This window comes from Lupinus angustifolius, chromosome LG20 (genome assembly GCF_001865875.1).
Source record: "Lupinus angustifolius cultivar Tanjil chromosome LG20, LupAngTanjil_v1.0, whole genome shotgun sequence".
Lineage (NCBI taxonomy): Eukaryota > Viridiplantae > Streptophyta > Magnoliopsida > Fabales > Fabaceae > Lupinus > Lupinus angustifolius.
Window position 1 is genome coordinate 5,684,600 of NC_032028.1, and position 26,982 is coordinate 5,711,581.

General features: G+C 32.4%; 5 protein-coding genes, 1 long non-coding RNA gene and 1 other non-coding gene across 7 annotated transcripts; 3 read left to right on the top strand and 4 right to left on the bottom strand.

Moving 5' to 3' along the window:
• Positions 237-1,433, bottom strand: LOC109335425. The gene has a single exon (XM_019571560.1). It carries the CDS (start codon positions 1,431-1,433, stop codon positions 237-239), a length of 1,197 nt encoding a protein of 398 aa, XP_019427105.1.
• On the top strand, positions 2,561-4,623 carry LOC109336452. The gene is made up of 6 exons (XM_019573060.1): positions 2,561-2,678; positions 2,824-2,985; positions 3,352-3,432; positions 3,672-3,797; positions 3,898-3,978; positions 4,241-4,623. Exons 1-6 carry the CDS (start codon positions 2,585-2,587, stop codon positions 4,315-4,317), a joined length of 621 nt encoding a protein of 206 aa, XP_019428605.1. The 5' UTR covers positions 2,561-2,584; the 3' UTR covers positions 4,318-4,623.
• Positions 5,223-6,419, bottom strand: LOC109335426. The gene has a single exon (XM_019571561.1). The coding sequence runs from the start codon at positions 6,417-6,419 to the stop codon at positions 5,223-5,225; it is 1,197 nt and encodes a 398-aa protein (XP_019427106.1).
• Positions 8,685-11,250, top strand: LOC109336453 (PITH domain-containing protein At3g04780-like). The gene is made up of 8 exons (XM_019573062.1): positions 8,685-8,809; positions 8,906-8,992; positions 9,099-9,222; positions 9,929-9,977; positions 10,064-10,121; positions 10,258-10,304; positions 10,395-10,472; positions 10,922-11,250. Exons 1-8 carry the CDS (start codon positions 8,765-8,767, stop codon positions 10,968-10,970), a joined length of 537 nt encoding a protein of 178 aa, XP_019428607.1. The 5' UTR covers positions 8,685-8,764; the 3' UTR covers positions 10,971-11,250.
• TRNAG-GCC lies at positions 13,372-13,442 on the bottom strand. The gene has a single exon. It is a non-coding gene; the product is annotated as a tRNA-Gly (tRNA).
• On the top strand, positions 16,615-17,615 carry LOC109335233. The gene is made up of 2 exons (XR_002106185.1): positions 16,615-17,202; positions 17,366-17,615. It is a non-coding gene; the product is annotated as an uncharacterized LOC109335233 (long non-coding RNA).
• On the bottom strand, positions 22,347-25,918 carry LOC109336358 (GDP-mannose 3,5-epimerase 2-like). Its single transcript, XM_019572906.1, has 7 exons — positions 25,787-25,918; positions 24,541-24,951; positions 24,147-24,240; positions 23,933-24,062; positions 23,666-23,798; positions 23,066-23,273; positions 22,347-22,749 (listed from the first exon to the last, which is right to left on the bottom strand). Exons 2-7 carry the CDS (start codon positions 24,948-24,950, stop codon positions 22,594-22,596), a joined length of 1,131 nt encoding a protein of 376 aa, XP_019428451.1. The 5' UTR covers position 24,951; positions 25,787-25,918; the 3' UTR covers positions 22,347-22,593.

The window sequence follows — 26,982 nt, forward strand, 5'->3', positions numbered from 1 at the left end:
CCATTAGTTACATAAACATGGATTTGGAACTATTAAAACTACCAGCAAAAAAATTAACATGAATAGTCAAATTCTGCAATCAAGAACAACTAACTAAAAAAATTTGAAGTTTGAAGTGTGTTTTCGAATTGCACTTAAGGTTGCTTTTACCACAATGTACACAATGATGCAAAAGTGTTCCGCAGTACAGTCGAAGAGACCACCAAAGCCGCAATTTAAAACCATGTAAAGTATATTCAAATGATCAAGCCAACTTTTTTACCTTCATACACATCCAATAGTAGAGGCACAATTTTCTGAAATCGGGTCACATATTTCTCCAAAAACTTTTTCTCAGAAAGTATCATAAAGGTACCTATGTGCAAATCATTCTTTACCAAACCGCTTGACTTCAAAACTTTAACAACTGCACATCTAGGGATAAATGTCTTCTCCAGGTTGCGGTTCAAAATCCCCGGGCATCTAGCAATGTCTTCTAAGGAACAACCCATATTCTCTACCAAGAAGCTCAGTGTTTTCATAATCTTCTTTTCTGCAATCATCATATACTGGGGATACTTTTTGAAAGCCACAAGACAAATATCTTTGGACCAACCCCACCTCTGGAAAGCCTCTAATTTCGCTTTCCACATTGCCTTATCCATCTTTGCAAGTACTTGAAGTGCCAAAACAAAATTTGTTTTCATGGGATCAAACCCCATTTCTTTCGTTGCCTCGACAGCCTCATTGAATCTTGAATGCTTCATAAACACTACACTAGGGAAATTGGTTACTAATAGAGAGATTGAACCTTGAGGCAAGCCAAGCCGTCTCAAAACCTCTATGTTCTGAACTGAATCATTTATTACCTCATAACCGTGAAAGTACCTCGGCCCATGCTTCAAAGTTGAAACTACTTCCTCATCACTGCGAAGGAGACTCCTGATTATGTTATAACGAGGGATAATGTTGTTCTTCAAGCCTAGTGTTAATAGTGAACAGTTTCCGATGATGATTCTGGGAAGGTCAATTTCTGACATCCCAATAGATTGAAAGAACTTGAGTTTTGGGAGAAGGGTCTTGTCAGGTTCAGCTAAAAGCACTGAGGGTAATCTTTTGATCAAGATAGATAACTGCTTTTCGGAGAACCCGTAATTCTTGAGTAGATCAAGAACAACATCTGGCCCATCTTGGTTTTTCAATTTAATCTTTTTGGAGATTTTGAGAGCCAAATCAGGAGACAACCCACATGAATTGATGAGGTAAGAAACAGTAAAGTTGTGAAATTTATGGTGATTTGTTTGTGATTCAGATTTCAAAGAAGTTCCTGAGGTGAATGACTTAAAGAAAATAAAAGCATTGTATGGCAGCAGAGAACCCAATTGGATTTGGGTGCGGCTGCGCTGAGTGAATGATGATGCAGTTAATCTTGCAATGAGAAATGTACGAATCATTTGATTTCACTAACCTAATTTGCAGAACTAAGATTCAACTTTGATGTAGTCTCACCCGAATGGTGCAGTTTCACTCTTTTATCTCTAAATAATAGAACTTGGCGAGAAAAAGAACACGATGCAAGACAATAAAGTCCAAAACAAATCTCAAAAACAGTAACTTAAGACTTACCTAGAAAGGTGAAAACCACTGGAGCTTGATTTTATGTTGGGTTTTGTTCTGGCATGAGTTGCAGAGTGCCGCTCCCAAGAAGAAGATATCATTCCGAAGTTTAACAAACTTTGGGCCTTGGGTGTTGGGTCTGTGTGCCCGCTATGTGACTAATGTGAGTTTAAGGTTTCAGACATTTTTCCCACTCTAGGTGTCAAAATATGTTCAAACAACTACCTATATCTAAATATAATTACACAGAATTTTTCTGATGTCTAATTTCTATTTGAAAAATGTATATTTGTGGTTCAGCATTTAGAGTAGAGGTGTATTTTGTATTATGGGTGTTATGAAAAAAATAAATAAAATAAATTGGGGTATGTTCTATCCTGATATTCAGACCAGTCAAACGCTAACCAACTCATTAGACCATAACACATTACTAAGCATATGGTCGACCTAACTAAGGGATAGGACAACAATGACAAAACATGACATAGTTAACACCTGCAAAACCACAACCTCTACTAAAATACTGACACGTTGCATGATAATCGTAAACACTTTTACAATATGAAAATGATGTTTGAAAACTATTGGTTACCCTCTACCATGTAGTAAGGACATACCTAAATTGTTGTTATAGCATTCTCGAGAAGCATGACAAAATGACCCATTGTAGATAAAATATTGTGTTAACAAGAGCACATATATAGCAGAGTTCCCTGACACAGATAAAGCAGCCCACACCAGTCTGGACAAAGCTGGCAAGATAACTCGTCATGATTAAAGTTAGGGGTGTTCAAATCCAGACCGGTCCAACAATAAAACCGAAAATCGATCCAAAATAGACTGAAACCGCAAAAATCGAATGTATTTGGATCGTGTTGGACTTATTTTTTAAAGACCGATTGGTCATCATCTTCTTAATATTTATAAGAACATATCAAACTCTTCATTCCATCAAACACCCTCCAATTCTATTAGTCACATTATCACAATGGGTTGCACTAGGTTGTTGGGCCTTATGGCTATGATTCTCATGGTGATGCTACCTTTTACTACCAAAGGGGATCTTGTTGATGATATTCTTGGTGCTTAACTCATCTCTTTCCATTTTTTTGTTTAAAGAAAAAGAACAAACTCTTTCTATTTTCTCTAACTATCTAATGTATGAAATGAGAATAAATTAGTACTTAATAGCTTAAATAACTTTGGCTTATTGATTGGGGTGTTCAGGTAAAGTTTGTGATGAAGTGGAATGTGGAAAAGGAAGCTGTGTAGTGAATACAAGTTACCCATTAAACTTCTTGTGTGAATGTGAATCTGGTTGGAAGAGAACCCGAAATGAAGATAATGATACATATGCTACTAGTTTTCTTCCATGTGTCATTCCTAATTGTAAGTAACACTACTTTTACATAAGATGTGCACTTTAGAAGATAAATTGTGTATTTATGAACGTCATCATGATGGTATTTTCACACCTACATGACAAATACCAAAGTTGGTATAATCATAATATAATTGATACTCATAATTGCTCATTATATCTTCTAAAAGTAAAATACAAACTCAACCCACTTAAGGTTTGTCTCTAAGGCTAGAAAGTATGAATATATACCTCATTTATGTTATTCTTCTGGGTCGGTTTTCAGAGGACAATGGAGATAAGTACTAATGACTTGAAAACAAGATATGCACTTGTGAGATGTCTATAAAGATAACACATCAAACCTTAATAAAAACATGCTCTATTATCTGTAGGTAGCTTGGACTATGGTTGCCAGCCAGCGCCACCTCCAGTTCCAGAGAAGGATGTTCCACACAATTTATCAGCTTTTGATCGTAAGTACTACGCTACTTATTCATGATTATAAATACTTATTGGTTATTATAGTTAAGCTTAAGAGTTTATATTTGATCAACTCAAGTATTATATTATTATAAAGTACATAGTGATACATTCTTGTCTATTAATAATATAAAAAATACATCGACATTATGTAAATTTTAGAACTGGTAACATTAGTATTGATTATAGATTTCTCTTTTTCTAATAATTTGTTATGCAATAATGAAAATAGCATGCTACTGGGCGTACTGTGGGGTAGGTGAATGCACCAAGAACAAGACATATACATATGGTTGTAAATGCAACCCCAGTTACTATAATCTTCTCAACATTTCCGTTTTTCCTTGTTACAGTGAATGTAAGGATTCAAAGCCCATCTTTTGTATTGAAAAATGATAACAAAATATTGATATACTGAATAAAAAGATTTTTTCTTTTTTGGACTTGTAATCATTAAGGTACTCTTGGATCTGATTGTTCCAGACTTGGAATTAAAGTTTCAAATTCAACCAGTAGCACTGGTGGTGGCACTAATCAAGGTGAGATTGGACTCTACTCATATACTTTTCTTGCTTATTGATGTTAAATTCGTAAATGACTCCACAAATCACCCATGATATATAACCTTAAGTACAGTTGTCATCATTCATTATTAAGATTTGTTTGCGAGATAAACTTTAAATGAGAAAGAAGAGTATTTCAAGTCATTCTCATCCTTCTATAACCCTTCAAAAACTAATTCGGACACAGACTCAAACATTCGCTAACCTTTGGTATGTCTGTTTTATGTATTTTCCTCAGCAAGCTCAACCTTTCCTCGGTGGTTCAATTGGATAATTATGTTGTTGGTGTCCACTGGTATGGTAATGTGGAGCTAGTACACAAAGAGATTACTTGTTCTTGGTGGCACTGTACTTAGCATTATTTGCTGAATTATTATGTGATTGTTATCCATGGTTCTTTTGTGTAATAATAGTAGCCTCATTTTATTAGCATGTACAATATAGGCCTTCGAGAGTCATTATTTGGGCGTAGACTTTTTTGTCAAACCTTGGTACCAAAAATAAAAAATGAGGTTCAGTCATCAACATAAGATGACTAGTGTATAGTACAGTGAATATACACATTATGTTGCAGTGTTGCCATTACTTGTTTTATTGTCATCAGCATTGCATTATTACTAACCATTGTATTTCATTCTTCATTTTTACCCTCCTTTTAAAACAACAAGATCAATAACATCAACATATTATTACTACATGAAATAGCTATAACATTAAGACACAACAAAGTGAAAATTTCAGCTGAAAGGGCTTAATGGAAATAGTTGTAGAACATTATAACAGAAGTTCTTCATTGGAGATTACTAAAATTTTCACTTTGTTTTGTTGACACTCATCACCTCACACAAAAGGCATTTAAAGAACAATAAATAATAAAATTATACTTGTATAAAAGAAACGAATCAATTCAATGTGTCCTGGTAAGTGCTAACGGAAAACAAACAAAACAACCTCCATACTGAAATTGAAGGTATCCTGAGAGTGCCATTAGTTACATAAACATGGATTTGGAACTATTAAAACTACCAGCAAAAAAATTAACATGAATAGTCAAATTCTGCAATCAAGAACAACTAACTAAAAAAATTTGAAGTTTGAAGTGTGTTTTCGAATTGCACTTAAGGTTGCTTTTACCACAATGTACACAATGATGCAAAAGTGTTCCGCAGTACAGTCGAAGAGACCACCAAAGCCGCAATTTAAAACCATGTAAAGTATATTCAAATGATCAAGCCAACTTTTTTACCTTCATACACATCCAATAGTAGAGGCACAATTTTCTGAAATCGGGTCACATATTTCTCCAAAAACTTTTTCTCAGAAAGTATCATAAAGGTACCTATGTGCAAATCATTCTTTACCAAACCGCTTGACTTCAAAACTTTAACAACTGCACATCTAGGGATAAATGTCTTCTCCAGGTTGCGGTTCAAAATCCCCGGGCATCTAGCAATGTCTTCTAAGGAACAACCCATATTCTCTACCAAGAAGCTCAGTGTTTTCATAATCTTCTTTTCTGCAATCATCATATACTGGGGATACTTTTTGAAAGCCACAAGACAAATATCTTTGGACCAACCCCACCTCTGGAAAGCCTCTAATTTCGCTTTCCACATTGCCTTATCCATCTTTGCAAGTACTTGAAGTGCCAAAACAAAATTTGTTTTCATGGGATCAAACCCCATTTCTTTCGTTGCCTCGACAGCCTCATTGAATCTTGAATGCTTCATAAACACTACACTAGGGAAATTGGTTACTAATAGAGAGATTGAACCTTGAGGCAAGCCAAGCCGTCTCAAAACCTCTATGTTCTGAACTGAATCATTTATTACCTCATAACCGTGAAAGTACCTCGGCCCATGCTTCAAAGTTGAAACTACTTCCTCATCACTGCGAAGGAGACTCCTGATTATGTTATAACGAGGGATAATGTTGTTCTTCAAGCCTAGTGTTAATAGTGAACAGTTTCCGATGATGATTCTGGGAAGGTCAATTTCTGACATCCCAATAGATTGAAAGAACTTGAGTTTTGGGAGAAGGGTCTTGTCAGGTTCAGCTAAAAGCACTGAGGGTAATCTTTTGATCAAGATAGATAACTGCTTTTCGGAGAACCCGTAATTCTTGAGTAGATCAAGAACAACATCTGGCCCATCTTGGTTTTTCAATTTAATCTTTTTGGAGATTTTGAGAGCCAAATCAGGAGACAACCCACATGAATTGATGAGGTAAGAAACAGTAAAGTTGTGAAATTTATGGTGATTTGTTTGTGATTCAGATTTCAAAGAAGTTCCTGAGGTGAATGACTTAAAGAAAATAAAAGCATTGTATGGCAGCAGAGAACCCAATTGGATTTGGGTGCGGCTGCGCTGAGTGAATGATGATGCAGTTAATCTTGCAATGAGAAATGTACGAATCATTTGATTTCACTAACCTAATTTGCAGAACTAAGATTCAACTTTGATGTAGTCTCACCCGAATGGTGCAGTTTCACTCTTTTATCTCTAAATAATAGAACTTGGCGAGAAAAAGAACACGATGCAAGACAATAAAGTCCAAAACAAATCTCAAAAACAGTAACTTAAGACTTACCTAGAAAGGTGAAAACCACTGGAGCTTGATTTTATGTTGGGTTTTGTTCTGGCATGAGTTGCAGAGTGCCGCTCCCAAGAAGAAGATATCATTCCGAAGTTTAACAAACTTTGGGCCTTGGGTGTTGGGTCTGTGTGCCCGCTATGTGACTAATGTGAGTTTAAGGTTTCAGACATTTTTCCCACTCTAGGTGTCAAAATATGTTCAAACAACTACCTATATCTAAATATAATTACACAGAATTTTTCTGATGTCTAATTTCTATTTGAAAAATGTATATTTGTGGTTCAGCATTTAGAGTAGAGGTGTATTTTGTATTATGGGTGTTATGAAAAAAATAAATAAAATAAATTGGGGTATGTTCTATCCTGATATTCAGACCAGTCAAACGCTAACCAACTCATTAGACCATAACACATTACTAAGCATATGGTCGACCTAACTAAGGGATAGGACAACAATGACAAAACATGACATAGTTAACACCTGCAAAACCACAACCTCTACTAAAATACTGACACGTTGCATGATAATCGTAAACACTTTTACAATATGAAAATGATGTTTGAAAACTATTGGTTACCCTCTACCATGTAGTAAGGACATACCTAAATTGTTGTTATAGCATTCTCGAGAAGCATGACAAAATGACCCATTGTAGATAAAATATTGTGTTAACAAGAGCACATATATAGCAGAGTTCCCTGACACAGATAAAGCAGCCCACACCAGTCTGGACAAAGCTGGCAAGATAACTCGTCATGATTAAAGTTAGGGGTGTTCAAATCCAGACCGGTCCAACAATAAAACCGAAAATCGATCCAAAATAGACTGAAACCGCAAAAATCGAATGTATTTGGATCGTGTTGGACTTATTTTTTAAAGACCGATTGGTCTGGTTCGGATTTTGGTTTCACCTCTTGGATCCAGACCGATCCAGACCAGACCAAAATAGTATGTAAAGTTTAAGCATGTAATACTTTTAAGTGTTTTCCAAACTTAATCTTAAGTCCCCACTCCAAAATTGTACCTATATTTTATTGGTTATATTCTATAACACATACTTATATATATGTTGCTATGTTTTAAATCATATTGATTATATTTGATACATTTTTTTAGAACTTAAACCAATCCCACAACCAAATGAGGAGGATTCAAGTGTTATTCTAACTAGGTGTTTTATTATCAATTTTATTGTTGTGAAAGTATTATTGTTATTAATCATCAGTAGAACATTGTAACTGTTAAAATTACGTTACAAATGCTCATATTATTCTTATTGATATCTTGTTGTTTTGTTGTCTTGTTATTATTGATATCTTGTTGTTGTTGTTACTATTTTTTACTTTTATTATTATTGTCTAACTGTTTATTACGATTTTATGATGTTGTTTACTTATACTATTGTTGCACACATTTTAATGTTGTTTCAATGTTGTTGAACACTATTTTTATTGCTGTTTTATGCTTGATATTTAGTCATTTTTATGAGTTTTGAATATAAGTGCAATTTAACCGAACCGAAACCACATATTATATTTGGATCGGACATCTTATATTTGGATCGGACATCTTAATATAAACAGATCAGACCAATCCAGACCACATGTTAATTACGTGTTTCGATCGGATCATTTTTTGCCTAAAAAACGATCCAAATGGACCGCAAACATACCTAATTAAAGCACCCACTATGTAATATGTTTTACTCAACTTCTCTATTTCCTCAAAATGAAGTTTACCCTTACATTCTCTCAATATATCTTTCCTATACATATTTTCACATATATTGACTTGAGTATCACAATGTCTTTTCAAATATTCACCTAAGGTTGACTCTTGATTGAATTCAAGAGACAGAGCTGAGCTCCAACCAACCCCATCTCCAAACAAGAACAAGGTCCAAAAAGCATATTTCTAAGTTTGAACCATTGCCAAGTCAAGTAAAAAAAATATGACCTGCTAAGCCCTAAAACAAATCAATTTTTTAACTTGATTTGTTACAAATTTTATGTGGCATGAGCGGGCCGGTATGAAGTAAGTTTTAGGCCCAATTCGCTGTGACGAGGAATGAAACACCGTCGTTTAATGCTAGAATATAACCTTATTCGCGAAGCGGGGTTAGTTTTAACTTTGAAGCCAATTGGTATTTGATTCTCGTCCTTCAACAATGTCCGGGGATTCAACAGCATCAAGTACTATTCCAAACGGTCAAGTATGATTCTCACTCTATTCTTCTTCTTCTTTTTCTTCTTCTTCTTCTTCTTTCTTTCATTCAATGACTAATTTGGATTGTTTTTTAACCAAACAGGTTGATCTGTTAGATTTCATAGACTGGTCTAGTGTTGAATGCCTCAATCAGAGTTCCACTCACTCTTTCCCCAATGCTCTCAAACAAGTACCCACTTTTATTACTTCCATCTTTCCCTATTTCATTATATTTTTAAAATCAAGTTTGTTTATAACAATTACTTGTGTTTCTGTTTCTGTGTTTTTTCCAATAGGGTTATAGAGAAGATGATGGGTTGCATCTGGAGAGTGATGCAGATGAGCAATTTTTACTTTACATTCCTTTCACACAAGTCATCAAACTCAATTCCATTGTTATTGTTGGTCCTGAAGATGAAGGTAATATTCATTGATTATCACTACTTGCTTAATTTTGTTTTTCAAGCATGGTTTATTTTGATAAGTTGCGTTATTGAATGTTACATGACACTATTTACCACATAATAGCATAAATGCCCTATGTGAAACCTTTGGGGGAGTTTGTTTTAATGTTTCCATGTAGTTGTAAATGGTTTTTATGGAAGTGTACCTTTTTATGCATTATTGAAAATTTAGGGATGGGATCACTCGTTACTCATCAACCGAAGTCGAAGAGGTGTTTTTGGACTTTTCCCTTTCTTATTTATGCAATTATTCATGCACAGAGGAAACCCCCAATTTGATCTTTAAATTTTTTAAAGAAATCATATAGTAAACCATAACTTTTTTTACTATTTTGATGTAAAAAAATATCATTTGAGGACCAAATGTACCAAATTATCTTTTGAGGATTCGATATGACAATAAGGTTTCTGCTTCATGACCTTATTTCAAATCTTGAAAAACCTTCTACACTTGTCATGATAACACTGCGTACATCTCCCCTCCTGGGCCTCACTATGCGGGATTCTCGTGTGTTGAGTTGTTCTTTTTATATTTTGAGGATTCAGAAAATCTTTCAAGAACATAAAATGGATGGGATTCTGTCTCACTGCACATATCTTCAAATATTATCACTGCTTTTGTTGTTGACATGATTATAATTGGAGTTAATGTTGTAATTCAGGCCCCAAGACAGTGAAGTTGTTTTCTAACAAGGAGCATATGGGATTCAGGTATAGTTTGGTCAAAACCATTGATGTTTGTCTTAGAACTTGCGTCCAATAATTAAATTGGTTGCTGATTGTTTATTAATGGACAGTAATGTTAATGACTTTCCACCAAGTGATGTGGCAGCTTTGTCCTTGGAAAACCTTAAGGTAGTCAATCCATAACTCTGTACTTACTGTTCCTCTTCCATTCTTATGATGTATTTCACAATGCCACTCTATGATATCTTTTCCAAGCATGTTTGGACTAATTGAAACCCCAACTATTCAATTTGTACCATGACAGGGGAAACCAGTGCTTTTGAAGTATGTGAAATTCCAAAATGTCCGCAGGTATGCTAATTTCCTTCATTTTGGAAGTCCTTTTCATTATTACTATCCAACTGCCTGGAGTAGCATCTAATTTGTGTTAAACTTGATCAGCTTGACAATTTTTGTTGAGGACAACCAGACAGGTTCTGAGCTCACAAAAGTTCAGAAGATCCTGCTATATGGTTCAACGTAAGTTTTGATCTCTCATTATATCTAGTTTCCTTGCTCCCTATCTCTGTTGATTGGTCAAAGAATGTGGAAAGCTCTGAAACACCTTGAATGATTTGTGATAATTATTTATCATATTTTTTTGAGCAGTTTTAGTGTCAACATGAAGGGCACAGGGTCAGATGTTCTTTAAGTTCATCTATATACATTTTTTATCCAAGAACTGCTCATGTGAAATTATGTTTTAAACTTATAGCATTTTGATTTTGGAACCGTACTTAATTGACTCGGTTGTGGTTTCTCCCTTCCTTTTCCCTGGAGAATAGGGGTGGATTGAAAAATAATGAATGCAACAGTTTCATTCATGTAGTTTTTTTGTTTGAAGTGTGATCTACATTTCAAGGGCCCGTTTTCTGGTTATATAAAGTATTCACACATGAATTTCCTAAAAAATGTTACTTTTGATGCAGTGTTGAAACAACAGACATGAAGGGTTTGAAGAAGATTGAGGATCACTGAACCTGTGGAAAGTGTAGATTCAAGTTTGCTCCTTATCTAGAAATTTTGATTGAAAATGTTATATTCAACTTCATGCATGATAGTCTGTGACCATATATGTGATAAGAGGTAATATTCAATCTGCATGGTTGTCTATTGTGTCTTTTTACATGTTATGGTAATATATTAAACTTATTGAGGTCGGAATCACCTTGAAAGGGTGAAAATGGAAGGAGTTAGACTGTTGTGTTGATTGTGTCATCTAGTTCAGTTTTATTATGATTTAGGAATATTACCCTAACTGCACCAATGAGGGTCTAACTTAGTTAATTGTTTCTCTAGCTGCATGATAAATAATTATTTTCTGAACTAAGCACTTGATCGCAATTCACAAGTGTTCTTGTGAATAACTGCATTATTCTCAAGCTTCTATTGTCAGGTACATAAAACCCTTCATTTTTTTATCCTTGAAACATCAATTCATCTTTTAGTTTGATTCCTACATTGTCATATTAGTCCTCAATCGGGGACCAAATTGATAAATGACTTGGTCTGTAAAAGATCAAGTGAGGGTTTTCATTTTTTCAAAACCAATTTGTTGACTGCACAATCTTTAGGGATCAAAGTGGATGTATATACTTGAATGTGTGTTTTTCTTGTTCATGGGAAGCAGATAGCAAAGCAATGCCAATTATGGAAAACAGAGAAAATAATTGGCAGTTGGTTAAAATATGGGACCTTTGGTTCAACTATGGCAATTAATCTCATGCTACCTGATCTATGTGATTGGTTGTATACACCACAATATCCTAGATGTCATTACCAAATTGTATGGTATTAAAATTTAAAACTACTGTCATTTGTATAACTAAAGTTTTTATAACTCATACGGTCATACCATACACAAAGCCTCTAGAAACATCTCTTAAAAGTCAAAGGGCTTAAATTGAAATAAAATCTTTAGTTCAACTATTAATCACTTCATGAGTCATTTTCTATGTTATAGTAAGCATCATGATATCATTGAGAGAGTCTGTGGCCAATATGATGGGTCGATTGATGCCAATTTGGAGTTTAATACAATGATGCAGGTGCAAGTGTCTTAATGGCCAATGTGGATGCCACCCTCCAAGAGTGGCTCACATCTGGGAATGGATCTCAAGAGACACTTCTTATTGCTTGGGAAGATATACCAGAACAAAATTACATAACATGTTGTGTAATGATTCTCTCTATATCTCACTAAGTAAAACTTTGTGCATTGGACCATTTATCATCAACTTTAAATATTCTAATATGAGAACCACAACCTTGCATAATTAATCAAGGCTAGGGACTGTAGGGTTGTGCTCCAATCCTTACATTTGATTGTGGGATGTATATATGAAGAGTTAGCTACTAATTAGAAATAATTTTTGCTTCACTAAAGGTACAATGACATCACTAATATTTCATTTATCATCAACACTTATTTCTTCAATGATATTAGTTTAATCAATTTGATTTCTGTGTTTTGAGGAACAATGTAAATGCCATATATGAATGCATAAATGAGAAAAATATGTATGCACTGACAATGTAGGAGTTTTTTATGCTATCATTTACCATTCATTTTCAGTTATATTTGACTCTTGAAGAAAAGTAATACAAATGAATAGTAGATGATACAATGATTGTGTATAAGTCTTTATACAGTTAGTGTATAAATATTACACTCTTCATTTCTTATTTCTGCAGATTAAGATATTGATAAATAGATTAAGAAATCATTAATTTAGTTGCTATTTAGAGAATTTATACTAAAATGTTCTTCTTGAAAATTGTAGTTATTTAATAGGGGGGTAAAACTGATAGTTTTTTATCAACCCTCTTGAAAATGTAAAACTATAGAAGTTTTGAAACAAAAAAGAAAACCTAAAACTACAAGAGATAAGGAATGGAAGGAGCACATGTTTCTTTTGTAGTAACAAAAAATTATGTTTTAATCAAATCTACATACGTTATATTCAAAATTTGATGATCAATGTATACCATAAGAAAATGCCCATTTTTGTAATCCACTATCGACAACTTACTTGGTAATCAATTATATAACCCTACCATGATACATGATATTAGTTAGTATTATTAACCAAAAGTTTATTCTTCTGCAAATTGTGTTGAAGATTGTTATATGGATGATACGATATACAGTAAGGAAAATAATGTTTTTTTTTTAAGATATGAATGTGTTATCATGTGTTGATACTAGAAATTTAATGGTTGCGTGTGTTAAATTGTCACTCAAAAGTGAAAATAAAATTAGAGTATCCGGAGATTATAGTCCACAAAGGGAGAAAGTATCATAAATCAGAAAGGAGTTTCAAACTTGGGCTTGGCAGAATGAATGTGATCACAAATAGCCATAATTTAAAAAAAAAATTGCACCAGCCGGGAATCGAACCCGGGTCTGTACCGTGGCAGGGTACTATTCTACCACTAGACCACTGGTGCTTCAATGTTTATTTTCATTAAATTATGGGATATAACTATTTGTTACTTGCAGGTAATACAAGTGAAAAAGTGAATACAAGCATTTGTTGCTTGCGTTTTTCCCTTCCCTCCCCTTCCTATAAAAAAATAAGTTGAGGGGATGAATACATGACATCAAAATAAATATATTCCTTTCATAGGGGAGAATAAAGAATTTGAGTTAAGGATATTCAATATATAGTAAAAGTATTAAGTATAATTAACTTATATACATGGTTAAATTAATATTTAATTGCAATATGTGAAGAACGTGTGTAATAAATTAGGGTTAAAAATATAATTTAGTAACTAGTGAATGTATTATTAGTTTCATTGTAATGGATTCATGAGTTGTAGACTATTTTTTTACATTATATATATATATATATATATATATATGTATATATATATATATATATGTATATATATATTGAAACTTTTATATTAATTTCTATAAAATCTATGAATTTTGAAGTCTCACGTGGAACTGCTGCTTCGTTTGGTAGCTGGGAATTTTTTTTTTGAGAAACAAATTTAGTTTGGGGGAAAGAAATGTTGAGTGCTCTCAATCCTTGATTGGTTGGACAGAAAGTGGAATTTAAAAGATAGCTCTACATAGCCTAACTTATAGCTTCACATAGTTCAACATTTAATTGGTAATACTATTTAAAAGCTTATTATAATATTTTAATGAGTTATGATTCAATAAATATTTATATATAGATAGGTTAATATAAACTAATTTTATGAATTTTATGCTTTATCAATGTATTATTTATCATTTATATTTAATCATCATTTATTATAAAAATGGTGGATAATATAGTGATTGTATATAAAAGATATTAAACTAAAAAAAAAGTAAAATAAGCGATCACTCAAATTAACTAGCAACAAAATATTATGTTTCTTTATTTTAAATATAGTATTCGGTTATTAATATTAAAATATACTATAAATTTATTGGGCCCGTACGCATGTCAGTTAAACTTAAACACAAACCTCCTTTGTCATAATTATGAGAAGCACTATGTTAAGTTCATCTAATTTAATATCATTATCAAAGTCGGATATAGATGATGTTTGAGGTTAACTTTGAGATAAATGGGGGTTGAGTGGAAGTTTAGGTAGGAAAGTTTTAGTGTAAAGCTATCATATCCTTCTTTCGATAAAAAAGAGAAAGGCATCAATAGAAAGTTGCACCTATGTAAATGTCGGTCGCAAAACATCATTTAAAGAATGTAAATGCTAATGGAAAATATCATTGTCTCACATTATTGTGGCACTACTTCAATCCCACAAAATAAAGTCTTCAATTTTATTTTTTAATTCAATCATGAAATTGATATAAGGAGTAAAGAATTATATACGTTCGGAAACATCAAATAATATCTTGCTAACTAATTAGCTTAAGAAATAAAAACTGACAAATTCATAATAGAAAGTGATATGTTTAGTTATTGAAAACGGATATATTTAATTTCATAATAAAAAAATATGTTTTCCGTTATTAACTAATACTTTCTGGAGTATAATTACCAAAACCAAATAAAGAAATATGTCGGATAAGATGTCACTTCTTATTTCTTTTGAAAATGCTTACTAATAATTATTTTAGGCATTCATTTATATATTAAAGATAAAATTTTGAATTGAAAATAATAAATTTAAAAATTATATTCTCTTATAGTCCAACCTTTAACTATCACTTTTATTTTTATGCTTTACAGTTCAATATAAATACTAATTTTTATTTATCAATAATAACCAATTGTGGAGAGAGATAAAAGTAATTGTTATTATAAAGTGAGGAGATGAAATGTCAAATTAGGAAAATAATTAACAATTAACTTTAATATATATGCATTATCAATATAATTTCGTAAGTGTATTATTTACTATTTATATATATTGATTGCATTATTTTATCTCAGAATTAAGTGTGTTAATTGTTAGGAATTCTACCCACAATAGTATAACGTTGAGTTTACTATGCTATTGAGTATACATATACTATATTAGTTATCTGGAGATTAGTTTTAGTTGGTGCAGAAAAACCTTAAATAATACTTAAAAAGGAATAAATGAAGTATGAGTTTTTATTTATTTGTTCTTTACTCGGTGCCAATAATACTTTTTCTTAAATATACTATCGTATAGGACGCTAAAGGCTATTAATCAATGAGTGACATTGAGTTTAATGATGTAGATTACTTTATCACTTGTAGAAAGGAAAAAGTTTTGAAATTGCGTTGCCTTTGTTTGTTTCATTGTTTTCTGTCTTAATGTGTAATTGTGTGAATGAACCTTATGTTACAAGAATGGTCCCCCATATACTTATTGCACCCATAGTCTATTTGGTTCATTCCAATTGATGCATAACCTTACATACAACACAGACAATATGACAGAGAAAGGAAAAGAAAAAGCTAGCGTGAAAGGGTACCAAAGTTTTAAAAGCCATTTGAGAATATTGCATATGGTAGCGTGAGCGTGATACTATTAAATTCGTTTCAACAATAGGACCACATGCATGCATCTTTCTCCTTGTTTGACATTTCTTAACTAAGTATATCCTCTAGGGTTATGAATTCAAAAGTTTATAAAATTTGAAAATAATATGTTTAAAATTTGAATATTAAATTTATGCACTGACAATATAAATATATATATATACATATATTTCTAGGTTGAATTGAAATTATTTAATAAAATCCTTCAATCAACTTACTAATAAATAAAAATAACTTAAAATCTTTAGCTTTTAAGTCAGGTAAACATTTACTTATCTAATTTGGTTTACAAGCTAGGATATTTTTTAATTCTCGTTAATGAAATAAGGCCATTAGATTATTTTTATAAATTAATCTCATTGAGTAACTTATTATCTTCTTAAAAGTGTAGCCAGACACACATTTATATATTATTTTGTCATCCCTTTGATGCAAAATTTTCAACAAAATATACATTCTCCCTCTCCCAAACAGGAGAGAATCAGAAATATTTTTTTATGTTTTTGAGAGGATCAACAAACCATTATGATACAACTATATTAACTTAATTTTTTTAATTTTTTTTTTATCTTTTATACCTATATATAAACATATGCGCTGCATGTGAGGTATAAGTATACATTATTGCAAAAATACAAAGAAAAAAGAAGAGAGAAAGTGATCTATCTTAGTGATATGAGACAAAAAAGATGACAATAGAAACAACAAAACTAGGCTAGTGAAAACCAGAGATGGTCCAAATGTAGCCTGATAAATAAAACGTACAAAAGAAGGAGACCAAAAACTAAAACGGAACCATATACCTTTATTATGCCTTTTCTAGCTATACGTTTGCAATCTTCTCATAACTCTTATTCTTATCTGTTTGCAACGCTTACTTGAAAAAGAAGTGGTAGAAAGAGTACATGTCAAGATATGTGTGTATATATATATATATTACATTTACATACTATATATATACACACACAGTCATAGCCAATAAGCGAGATAATTAAAAGTGAGGTTGCAGATAATAAGCTCTAGGAGTCATGGAGAGAAGGAGGCTCATATATATATATAGTCTCTTATGTTGCCCTTGAAATAGTTGAAGCTGCCAGCATGATCTGATGTTACCTTGTATCTTTTGTTACGGTAAGAATAGATCATGTGGCAGTTTCACCTGTTGAATGGAAGCATAGAAACCCTAATTTGCTTTCTGATCCACTACCAGAATTTCATTCAGTATTGCTGTAAGGTTTCTTCAATTATCTCCCTTTGGCTTTATAGTTTATATCTATGTGATATTTATTTGTATATACAGTTACTATTTCATTGTATTTCCCCCTATTAATATATGCATGTTTTTATGGATGGCTGAATTAATGTGTTCTTCTATGTTGGCTAAATCTGGAGATTATATTTAAATCCGAATTCAAAAAGAAAGAAGCAACAGATGGTAGCATATAGGTTGAGGATTCAAGCGACAATAACGCGTTTAGGTGAGTCCTCACAACCTTGGGTTGGAGACAAAATAATTTTTGTTCATCACATAATTGCTTGTCTGTATTTTTTTATGTTTCAATTTTATCATGAACCTCATGAATGATGATGGAATCCCAAATACCAGATCTGTAGAAATTAGACATTGAATTGATCGATTGTTCTTCCTCATCTGTAGTCTTATGTGTATCTACCTCATATGCTACTTAATTACCCACTTTGAATCCACCAATTAACACAGATCCTATTTTGGTTTGAGTCCTAAGTCATATATTAATAGGTGCAATTATAAGGACCTTAGTGTAGCTCCTGGTGTAATAGGTTTCGGTACCCTTATATACTCATCATAATATTATTTGGCTTATTTTAAATAAAAGTGACCCTCATTTCGGAGATACATTTAGATTTTAAATTAATTATGTTAGTTTTCTACAGACTTCATTATATTATGAAAATCATTACTGCGGCCAATCAGAGTTTTATTATTTGTACCACTAATCTAAACACTCACACAGTACTTTTAGATCCCTCTATCAAATCAAAGGAAAGAGAAGGTAGATACTAGAGACACCATATGCTGGATATCAAAAAATTCTGCATCAGTTAAGTCCTGGTAATGTATAATTTGCATTATCTTCGATGAGGCATACATTAATTTTGGAATCACATATCTGTACCTTATACTCTTCGGACTAAATTTGATGAAAATTATCTCGAATCCTTCTGAATTCTGGAAAGGAAATGAGATAACCATAGAGGAAAAAATGACAAAAGAAAAATATGTGTAAAATCGGTAATATAAGAATTTATGTTTTATCACGTTATCTCGTTCTCAAATATCCTTAAATACTCAATGTTGTTTTCCAAAAAAATAAGCTATCCTCCTTCATTTGCAAAATTTGAAACTCTAGAATTGACAAAGAATAATAATGAAAGGCACCCGAGTCTAAGTTGGGTTGGGAGATTATATTGGGTCAGGGACAATTTTAGAAAAACGGCCACAGTTTGGCACATGGCTAACTAGATAGAAGTGGTACAAGAGTTTTGAGATCAAAAGTTATTTGATATGGACATTAAAGGTTTAGATTTGATTAATTAATTTATCAAATCCAAATTAAAAAATTACTTCTAACATGGTTCAGTTACTATTTTAATTATTTAATTTGCTATTCAAATAAAAATTTAATACTGTGTATGTGTTTATGTATTAAAATCATATTTTAAATGGGAAAAGTATAATATGGTATATTGTTTAATATTAAAAATAATATATTCAAAGGGGTCAATCAATAATATATAAACAATAATTCAGGATAATCAGGATATTCCTTACGATATACATCACACAAGAATTGGTATGTATTGACTTAATACACCCTTCATTAAATTGGATAGAGATCACATGTTCACACGATATCTCATTTCATGTCTTAAGCTAATCAGAATGCTCTATTTTATTACGTTTTGCTTTTAAAATATTTATTTTATCAACATGTTAATATATGATTAACTTGTAACAGAGAGACTGACACCATCCCATTAACTTCACTATTTTTTTAGCCCAATCATTGTTGGCTAATTATTAACATTGCATTTCTTCGAATAGTATGAAAAGTTTTGCTTTCATTGTTTCTCCATTTCTACCAAGTACTGTAGTCCTGAGCTAGTTTCACAAATTTTCTTTAACATATATGGTATTATTTGTGAATTTTGAAGAATAACGTATATAGATCTATTACATTGTGTATATGCCATGATTTTTTTTATGATTGAAAGGGGCTACAGCCCAAACAGAAAAGAGAAACTCCAACCCTCTTCAGAATACAGTTGCTATGAATATAAATCTCTTAGCATCATCCAAGTTCAAATTCCAATCATGACCAGCAGGGCGACAAGGAAATTATTATCATTAATTGTGGACCATGAATCTGAGGCACTGCCCTAAATTTCTTCGATCTTTCAATAAATTGTGTCTATCCTTTTCTGCCACTTTGCCCGAATCACGTAATAGATGACGTTAAGGGTATGGCATGAAGAGGGGGGAAAATGTTTCTTCCTTCAAAGTTTTGTTAATATGTGGGATGTGCCGATGTGATAGCTAACGTAAGTATTGATGATCATGAATCAATAATCTGTGTATACCTTCAGCGTCATGAATTATTAATATGACACTACCCAATAATTTCTTGTACAATATTCGGTGTACAACTATTTTTCTCTCTTTTTTAGACCATTTTCTTTCTTTTTACCATGTATAATTACGCATATTTTTAACCTAACTCGCATTTTTATATCTGCTAAAGCTGGAAAAAGAGTACACACTAATAACAAGTGAAACATATATGTTTGCATCAATACATTACATAGACCACACAAATCCAAGTGAAACATGTCCATTTCTAAAATATCTAGTCCATTCAGCTCCTAACCCCTACCCAAGAAATGAAACAAAAGTATAATACTAACTCCAAAAATAATTGTTTAAAACAGTAACACCACACCTTGATAATCTCATAAACAACATGCTAATATAAGTTAATTAAGTGTCCACGATCATGTTTTATAACCAAATCACATCACCAGTTTTTGAGCTCTTATTTCTTCTATCAGGGGCAGTATTAGAACCCCATAGAAACCAATATATCTGTTGTTTGGACATTGAAAGAGTGTATACCACAAAGATTCCTCAACTTCGTTACAATGAAGCACATGTCGGGAATGTATTTGAGTGCAGCTAGGAGTGGTTGTAGTAGTTGTCATGCTATTATGGAAAGAAAAATGCCACGCTCATAGAGCTTTATATATGGATCTTATGTCTTATAAGGTTGAGTTTGTTTGTAAAAAATTGAATCAAAATGGGTGAAGGACAAGTTTGGTCATGAAAAAAATTCCCATAATAAAATGGGTTTTAGAAAATGGTTTATGTACATTCCTGTTAACTTAAAGGGTGCACCAGTAACATATAGATTGAATTAGTTCACATGTGAAATCTCTAAATTAGGCTGGTTTGATCTAAAATCTTAAGGATCAAAGTAGGTCTCTACTATTCTTTAAAAATATAGGTAAAGAATGTGGAGTAAAATAAATCAGTTTTTGTATTTAAAACAAATTCTTGCTTCCACCCAATATGATCATATTAAGTTGGTGGGCCAATATGATCATATTAAGTTTATTATGGTGACTTATCATATTTTGTTCACTTGTATATTTTTAGTCACGTTTATAAGAAATAATAGGTGCAATTGCAATTTTTTCTTTTAAGGGAAAACGAAACATTATTATCACACAAGCTAATCAGGACTAACTTACTTGTATGGCGTCGTTTACATAATAAGTGCAAAATTGAAGCTGTGAAACTGTTTCTATATTCTTATAATATAAACCTGTAACTCAATTAAAACTATGGTAGACAAAACTATAGTAAAGATCTTCTCAATCAAGTGCTACACAATAACAAACAAAGGATAACATATAATAATATTTTTATTATTTTATTTACTATAAAATCATATTTTTGTCATTGAAAACATAAAAAATAATGTTGTTCAATTTTAAAAATCACCATAATACTAACAAAAAATGTGTGATAGGCAAAACTTATTCCTATTATCAATCATTAATTCTGTTGGGTTTATTAGTTGTATCACATTAGATATACGAGGAGAAACGAAAGAGTTTATAAGTAAAAAAAGCTCATAGAATTAATATCTTAAGATTTTGGTTCAAGACGTGATCACTTGTGACTCTTCACTCTCTCATACCCTATAATAATGGAACGCTATGGCATATGTTCTAACAAAATTCCATATTTAAAAGTTAGAACTAATTTTGAATTGTATGACATTGGCAATGGAGGAATCTAAGTTAGAACATTGGTAGATGCCACTAGATTCGAACTTGATCATGTGGAAGCACACAACATGGCATGCCCCCGATGGTCCACTACATTGATCATTGGCGAAGGAAAACAGCACCGTTCTAGATTTCCATGAATCACTTTGAATGTCATTTATGTGCTACAAGTCATATCATGTTCCCCAAGTCTTTTTCATAAGCGTTGGACTTAAAAAGCTACATTTAGTGCATTTTGTTGATTTTAGACTTGTGCCTCCACGTTATCCATGTTTCCAGTTAAGTTTAGCCCTCACAAATTAACCACGTCAGATAATATATCCATGTCCACATTTTATTTGGACCACTTATATCTTCATCCAAAACGAAAATCATGTGAATGATGGTGAATCCTATTGACAAATCCATTACACTAATAATGTTTTGGATGTATCTTTTGGTACCTGTTTATTTGGTTCAAATCCCTCTTTGTTTCTAGGAAAGATTTTGCCGAATAAAAAATGCATTTTCCGAATAAGGTATTTGAAGATAGAAGTCAAGTAGGCCAAAAAAGGAAGAGAAGCCTAATAAAATTGTCATATGCAAACGATGAACGAAGAATGATGTAAATATTAATTTCTTTTGTATTTTCAATAACAAAAGTGTTATTTTATTTTATTATGAGGAGAGATCCATTTACTCCAAGAGTAACTTATTCTTCATCTATTCTATGGAAATTCAATAGTTTCAATTAAAGAGTAGATCTAAATCATTACATATACATAAAATTGATAGCTATGATAAAGAGTAAGTTTAAAAAACATATTTTTTGAGTAAGTGGATTCCCACTCTTTCATTATATATAAAAAGATAGAAAATGACTTACTATGTATTTTTTCCTTTAATTTTTATAGTAGTTGTCTCTCCATTAATGAAAATGATTATTGCTCCAAATGAATGTGAATGAGATTTGTTAGTGGAAATGTTAAGTCCAATCCTTCAGAAAAAACAAAACCCTTTATTCTTTTACCATGAGATCTTCTTATGATAGGAACGGCCTCAATTCACAAGGAAGAAACAAGTAAAGGTTTATTAATCGATGATGTAGAGTCAAATGAAATAGTACAGAACAGCTCAAGCAGTGCCTTAAAGAGGAGGCTATATAACATACAATAGGAGCATTCCTGCAGATATAACAAATCTTAACAGGTAAATAACCATAACCAGAGAACTCTACTAAATTGAAGCAATATTAAAGCCAACTCTTCACTTGAAACAATTAGGTGACTGCTATAGATGCATTAACCACTTCATTCTTTGCCATCTGCTGCCCGGAGTGAGCCCAGTTGAACCGGGGCTTGGGTTTGCACCACTTTGGATGTCCCGTAGAGTGATAGATCAATACCTTTATCTTTCTCCTTCTCTAGCTGCTCCTTAATCCAGAAGTATGTAATCCTTAGCCCATCCTACAATGTCGGAATTGAGATTACTGTGAGAAAACACATGATACCGCAAATAAGTAGGATACGGTCAACTACAATGTTTAAAGTGAGTAGACGACTTAAAACATGCCATTACTTTTATTGAAGAAGATGAACGGCCCAAATTGGATAAAAAAATTTAAGACAGAACAGAAGAGAGAATCCATTTTATACAAAACGGTATCATCATGCTGAACAAGGTGCAATGACCAATGAACTATGACTGATCAACAAATTAAACCTGAAATCTGAACTTGGAAATAGGAAGGTAATTTCACCCAATTATTACTATTATTAATACCTTCAACTTCATATTGGGAGCCCAGCCAAGTTTCTCTTTTATCAGTGTATTGTCCGAGTTACGACCCCGAACACCCTCTGGGCCAGGAATGTGATGTATAGGGATTTTCTTGTCCTCAAAGCTAAGAACAATCTCAGCCATCTCATTCATGCTCACCATCTCATCACTTCCAATATTTACTGGCTCGCGGAAGTCTGATTTGGTCAATCTGAACACATCAACAGAGCACAATGTTAACTCTTATTATATAATAAGAACTACCTCATGAAATAGATGAAACGCGTTAATGTTTGCATGGTAGACGCTTTTACTTTCCTATCGAACCATATACGACAATCCTAAATTATGTAAAAGGCGGAAAATCCCTCCTTTAGCTTATTTAATCCAATAATAGTGATTGAGCTAGCCCTAGTTTTAGGTTTGCAAGGAAACCTAGTAATAAATGGAAAACTCCATAGCATAACCTAACATTTTACCCTACTAGCTCCATTTTCGTCATTCATAAAATACGCAAACCCAAAATTTTAATTTCAAACAAGAATCCATAGAAAGAACCCATGAATTTAGCTGCATGTGCCATAATATCAGTTAAGAATTTACCTAAGTACACCTTCAACACACTCGTCAATAAAGGTGAAGGATCGTGTTTGCAATCCGTCTCCCCACATTTCAAATCTATCAGTGGAAGTGAGTGTCTTTCGACAAAAAGCAGCAGGAGCCTTCTCTCTGCCACCTGTATACGACAAAAACAACAAAGCAACAACTTATTAAATCCAAAAGGTTACCAAAATAAACAAAAAACATCCGCTAATTCACTCATTGGGCAAGACAAAACTACAAAAATTTGCAATTCAGTTAAGAGCGTACCTTTCCATGTCCCAAAAGGGCCATATATATTATGGAACCGTCCAATGCGGCACTCAATTCCAAAATCTTTATTATAATGCTTGCATAACTCCTCTGTTGCAAGCTTCTCTAGCCCATATGCATCTTGTGGCTATATACAGTCATGAAACTAAACACATTAATCCCAAATAATATGAAAATTAAGAAACAACAACAAAAAGGATCACCAACAAACCTCAGCAGGCCAAGCATCAGCCTCCTTCAAGCTCACATTAGTTTCCAACTGCTTAAATTCAGGATAGATACAAGCACTGGAGGCATAAAAGAACCTGAAAATAAAAAGATTTTGTCATAGATAAGGTATTTCATAAGTCATAACCATGTGAATAAAACTGAAGTAACGCTATCGCCACACGACAAATTAACTATTCACATTCTTATTCACCAATCATTGTTTTATGTTTTTATTTTACAAAATTATTATCATTGCTCAATGAAGAGTATCGGAGTATGAAAAGGCAATTCATAGTGCCAATAGCTTCAGCTCTATAACTGATATCAGAACATAAATGTTCATACCATATTGGTCCAAAAAAGTCTAAGCTGGAATGATATCTGACATGACTAACCTCTTAATGCCGTTAATCCTAGCCGCCTCAATCATGTTGAAGCTAATCATTGTGTTATTGTACATAATGACAGAGTGGTTGGACTGGATAAAACCCATTCCACCCATATCAGCAGCAAGATTGAAAACATGGTCAACCTTCTCAGTAACCTTTAGGCAGTTATCCATGACCCTGAGATCAACAAGATGGAATTCATCACAGAACATCTCTTCAGTCATATGCTCATTTTTCTTCCAGTCGGAAGCAATAATGTAATGTCCCTCGGACTTGAGGCGCCGCGCTATGTGTGAGGCAATAAAACCACCAGCCCCAGTGATGGAAATTCTAAGCTTCTCTGATGGCCAGTAAGGCTCTCTCTCAAGATTCTCATAGGTATAATCACCATAGCCAGTTCTTCCACTACTTCCCATTCTGCACAATTAATGAATTACGTAGATAAGCGTAAACATAAAGAATTAGTTCAAAACATGAGCAGCATACAACTCCATAAACAAAACAATTTACACTTTGGGGATGTTGTGTGACAGAGGGAAAAGTGACAGCAGGAGGATAAAGTTACTGTTTTTACTTTTTAGGAAGTGTTTGGTGGGTATCACACTTATGAAGGAAATAGGAAATTTGACTTTCCATCGTTCAGCTAGGAAGAGATTCCTAATAACATGGACAAAATCTTCCAGGCCCAAAGACAACATTAGGGTCAATTTGCGAATTGAGTTTTAGACGGAAACATGTAAGAAGGGAAGGCTTAAGAACATGTCACAAGTGTATTTCATGGTTTTGAACCCTTCCTTTTCCCTTCATTCCCCTCAAAAACCCAACACCCTTAAGGAAGGACAAGTGAAAGATACTAAAATGCAATAGAATAATGAAAGCATGTGAAAATGATTGACTCATTGTAGTTGGCATAAAAAACTATTTTTTTCAAATTAAAAAATACAATCTTTCGAATTTGGAGCTGGAAAAAAGAAGAGAGAAAAAAAACCCATCGTCCATAGCTACCTGGAAAGGGGTGGAAATTAATGTATAATCTATTTGTGCAGATCAAAGTACTGAATTGAAAGGAGCATAAAACAAGTGCATATAAAATGAAGCATAATGGGGTAAGAGTAAAACAAGTGGTGTGCAAAGATACAAACGAAGATAAATAATCTATAGCCATTACACGACGGTTTAAAGAGAAACCCATGATAGTTTTAAGGTTAAACCCTAAAGTGTTGAAGGAAGAAAGGAGAATTGAGAAAGGTACCTGTTGTGAGTGCAGAAAAAAACACAGAGGTGGGTTGTTATGAGAAAAAGTTAAAGATATATATGTGAAGAGAAGAGGGTGATGGAATGGGCTGTTGTGAGAGATCGCTATATATAGGATGAGAATGAGATGACAGGGGATGACCACTCATTTATTTGGTAACAATCATAGGAGATAAATTATATTTACTACGATTTTTATACATTACCACATTACTATCTGTAATTCATATATATCATATATAATCTTTAAAAAAGTAATATAAATAAATAATGGATAATATAATAATTTTGTATAAATTTTTATACTACATAAATATTACATTAAAAAACAAGAGAAAATAATGTATATACTAATATTGTATGAATGGTGTAGTAATTCTTTAAAATCTTTAAGTAACAACAAATACATATTACACTTAAAAACAATATAAATAAATAGTGAATGACAAGTCTTTAAAATCATATACTTATATTAGAATAAAGTATTTTTTGGTATAATGAGATAAGTTAACTCTTTCAACCTCTAAAATCTTGACACGTGACATATTGAATTATTTTTTTATAAAAATATTTCTAAAACTAAACTAAACAATATAAATGTCATACTTTTAATGGACGGAGGAGATAAATTATCTTATGATACAATAAGATATTTTATTCTCTATCTAGATATTACATGATATTAAACTTAAGATAAATTAGTATGAAACTAACTTGGTATATTCTCTCGTTTATGCTTTAATAGTTATTAATCTAAACAATTTTATACTATCATCTTCCAACATTACTCGTATCTATTACTTTTATTTAACAGAGGTTGATAAATAATTAATAAAGATAATATGTTAACATAATAAATGCTAAATTATTTTATCTTTTAGTAAACAGAATGTACACAAACAGCATAATAATGACACAATAACAATATCTTTACCACAAAAGACATAATAACAAATAGACACATTTTACAGCATGAATATTGTTAAACTCCTAATAATAATTGGCACAAACAAAAATAGTATTTCCCTTTCTCCTTACTTCCCCCTTTTCTTTCTGCCAGGCTGCCACACAATAATTATCACTGAATCAATGTTTTCTTTTCCTTTTTTTTCTCATAAAAAAACATGTTTTTATAAGCCTTTCCCCTTCTCATGCCGCGCAACAATTAGTCAACCTTTTTTCTTTTACCTTATA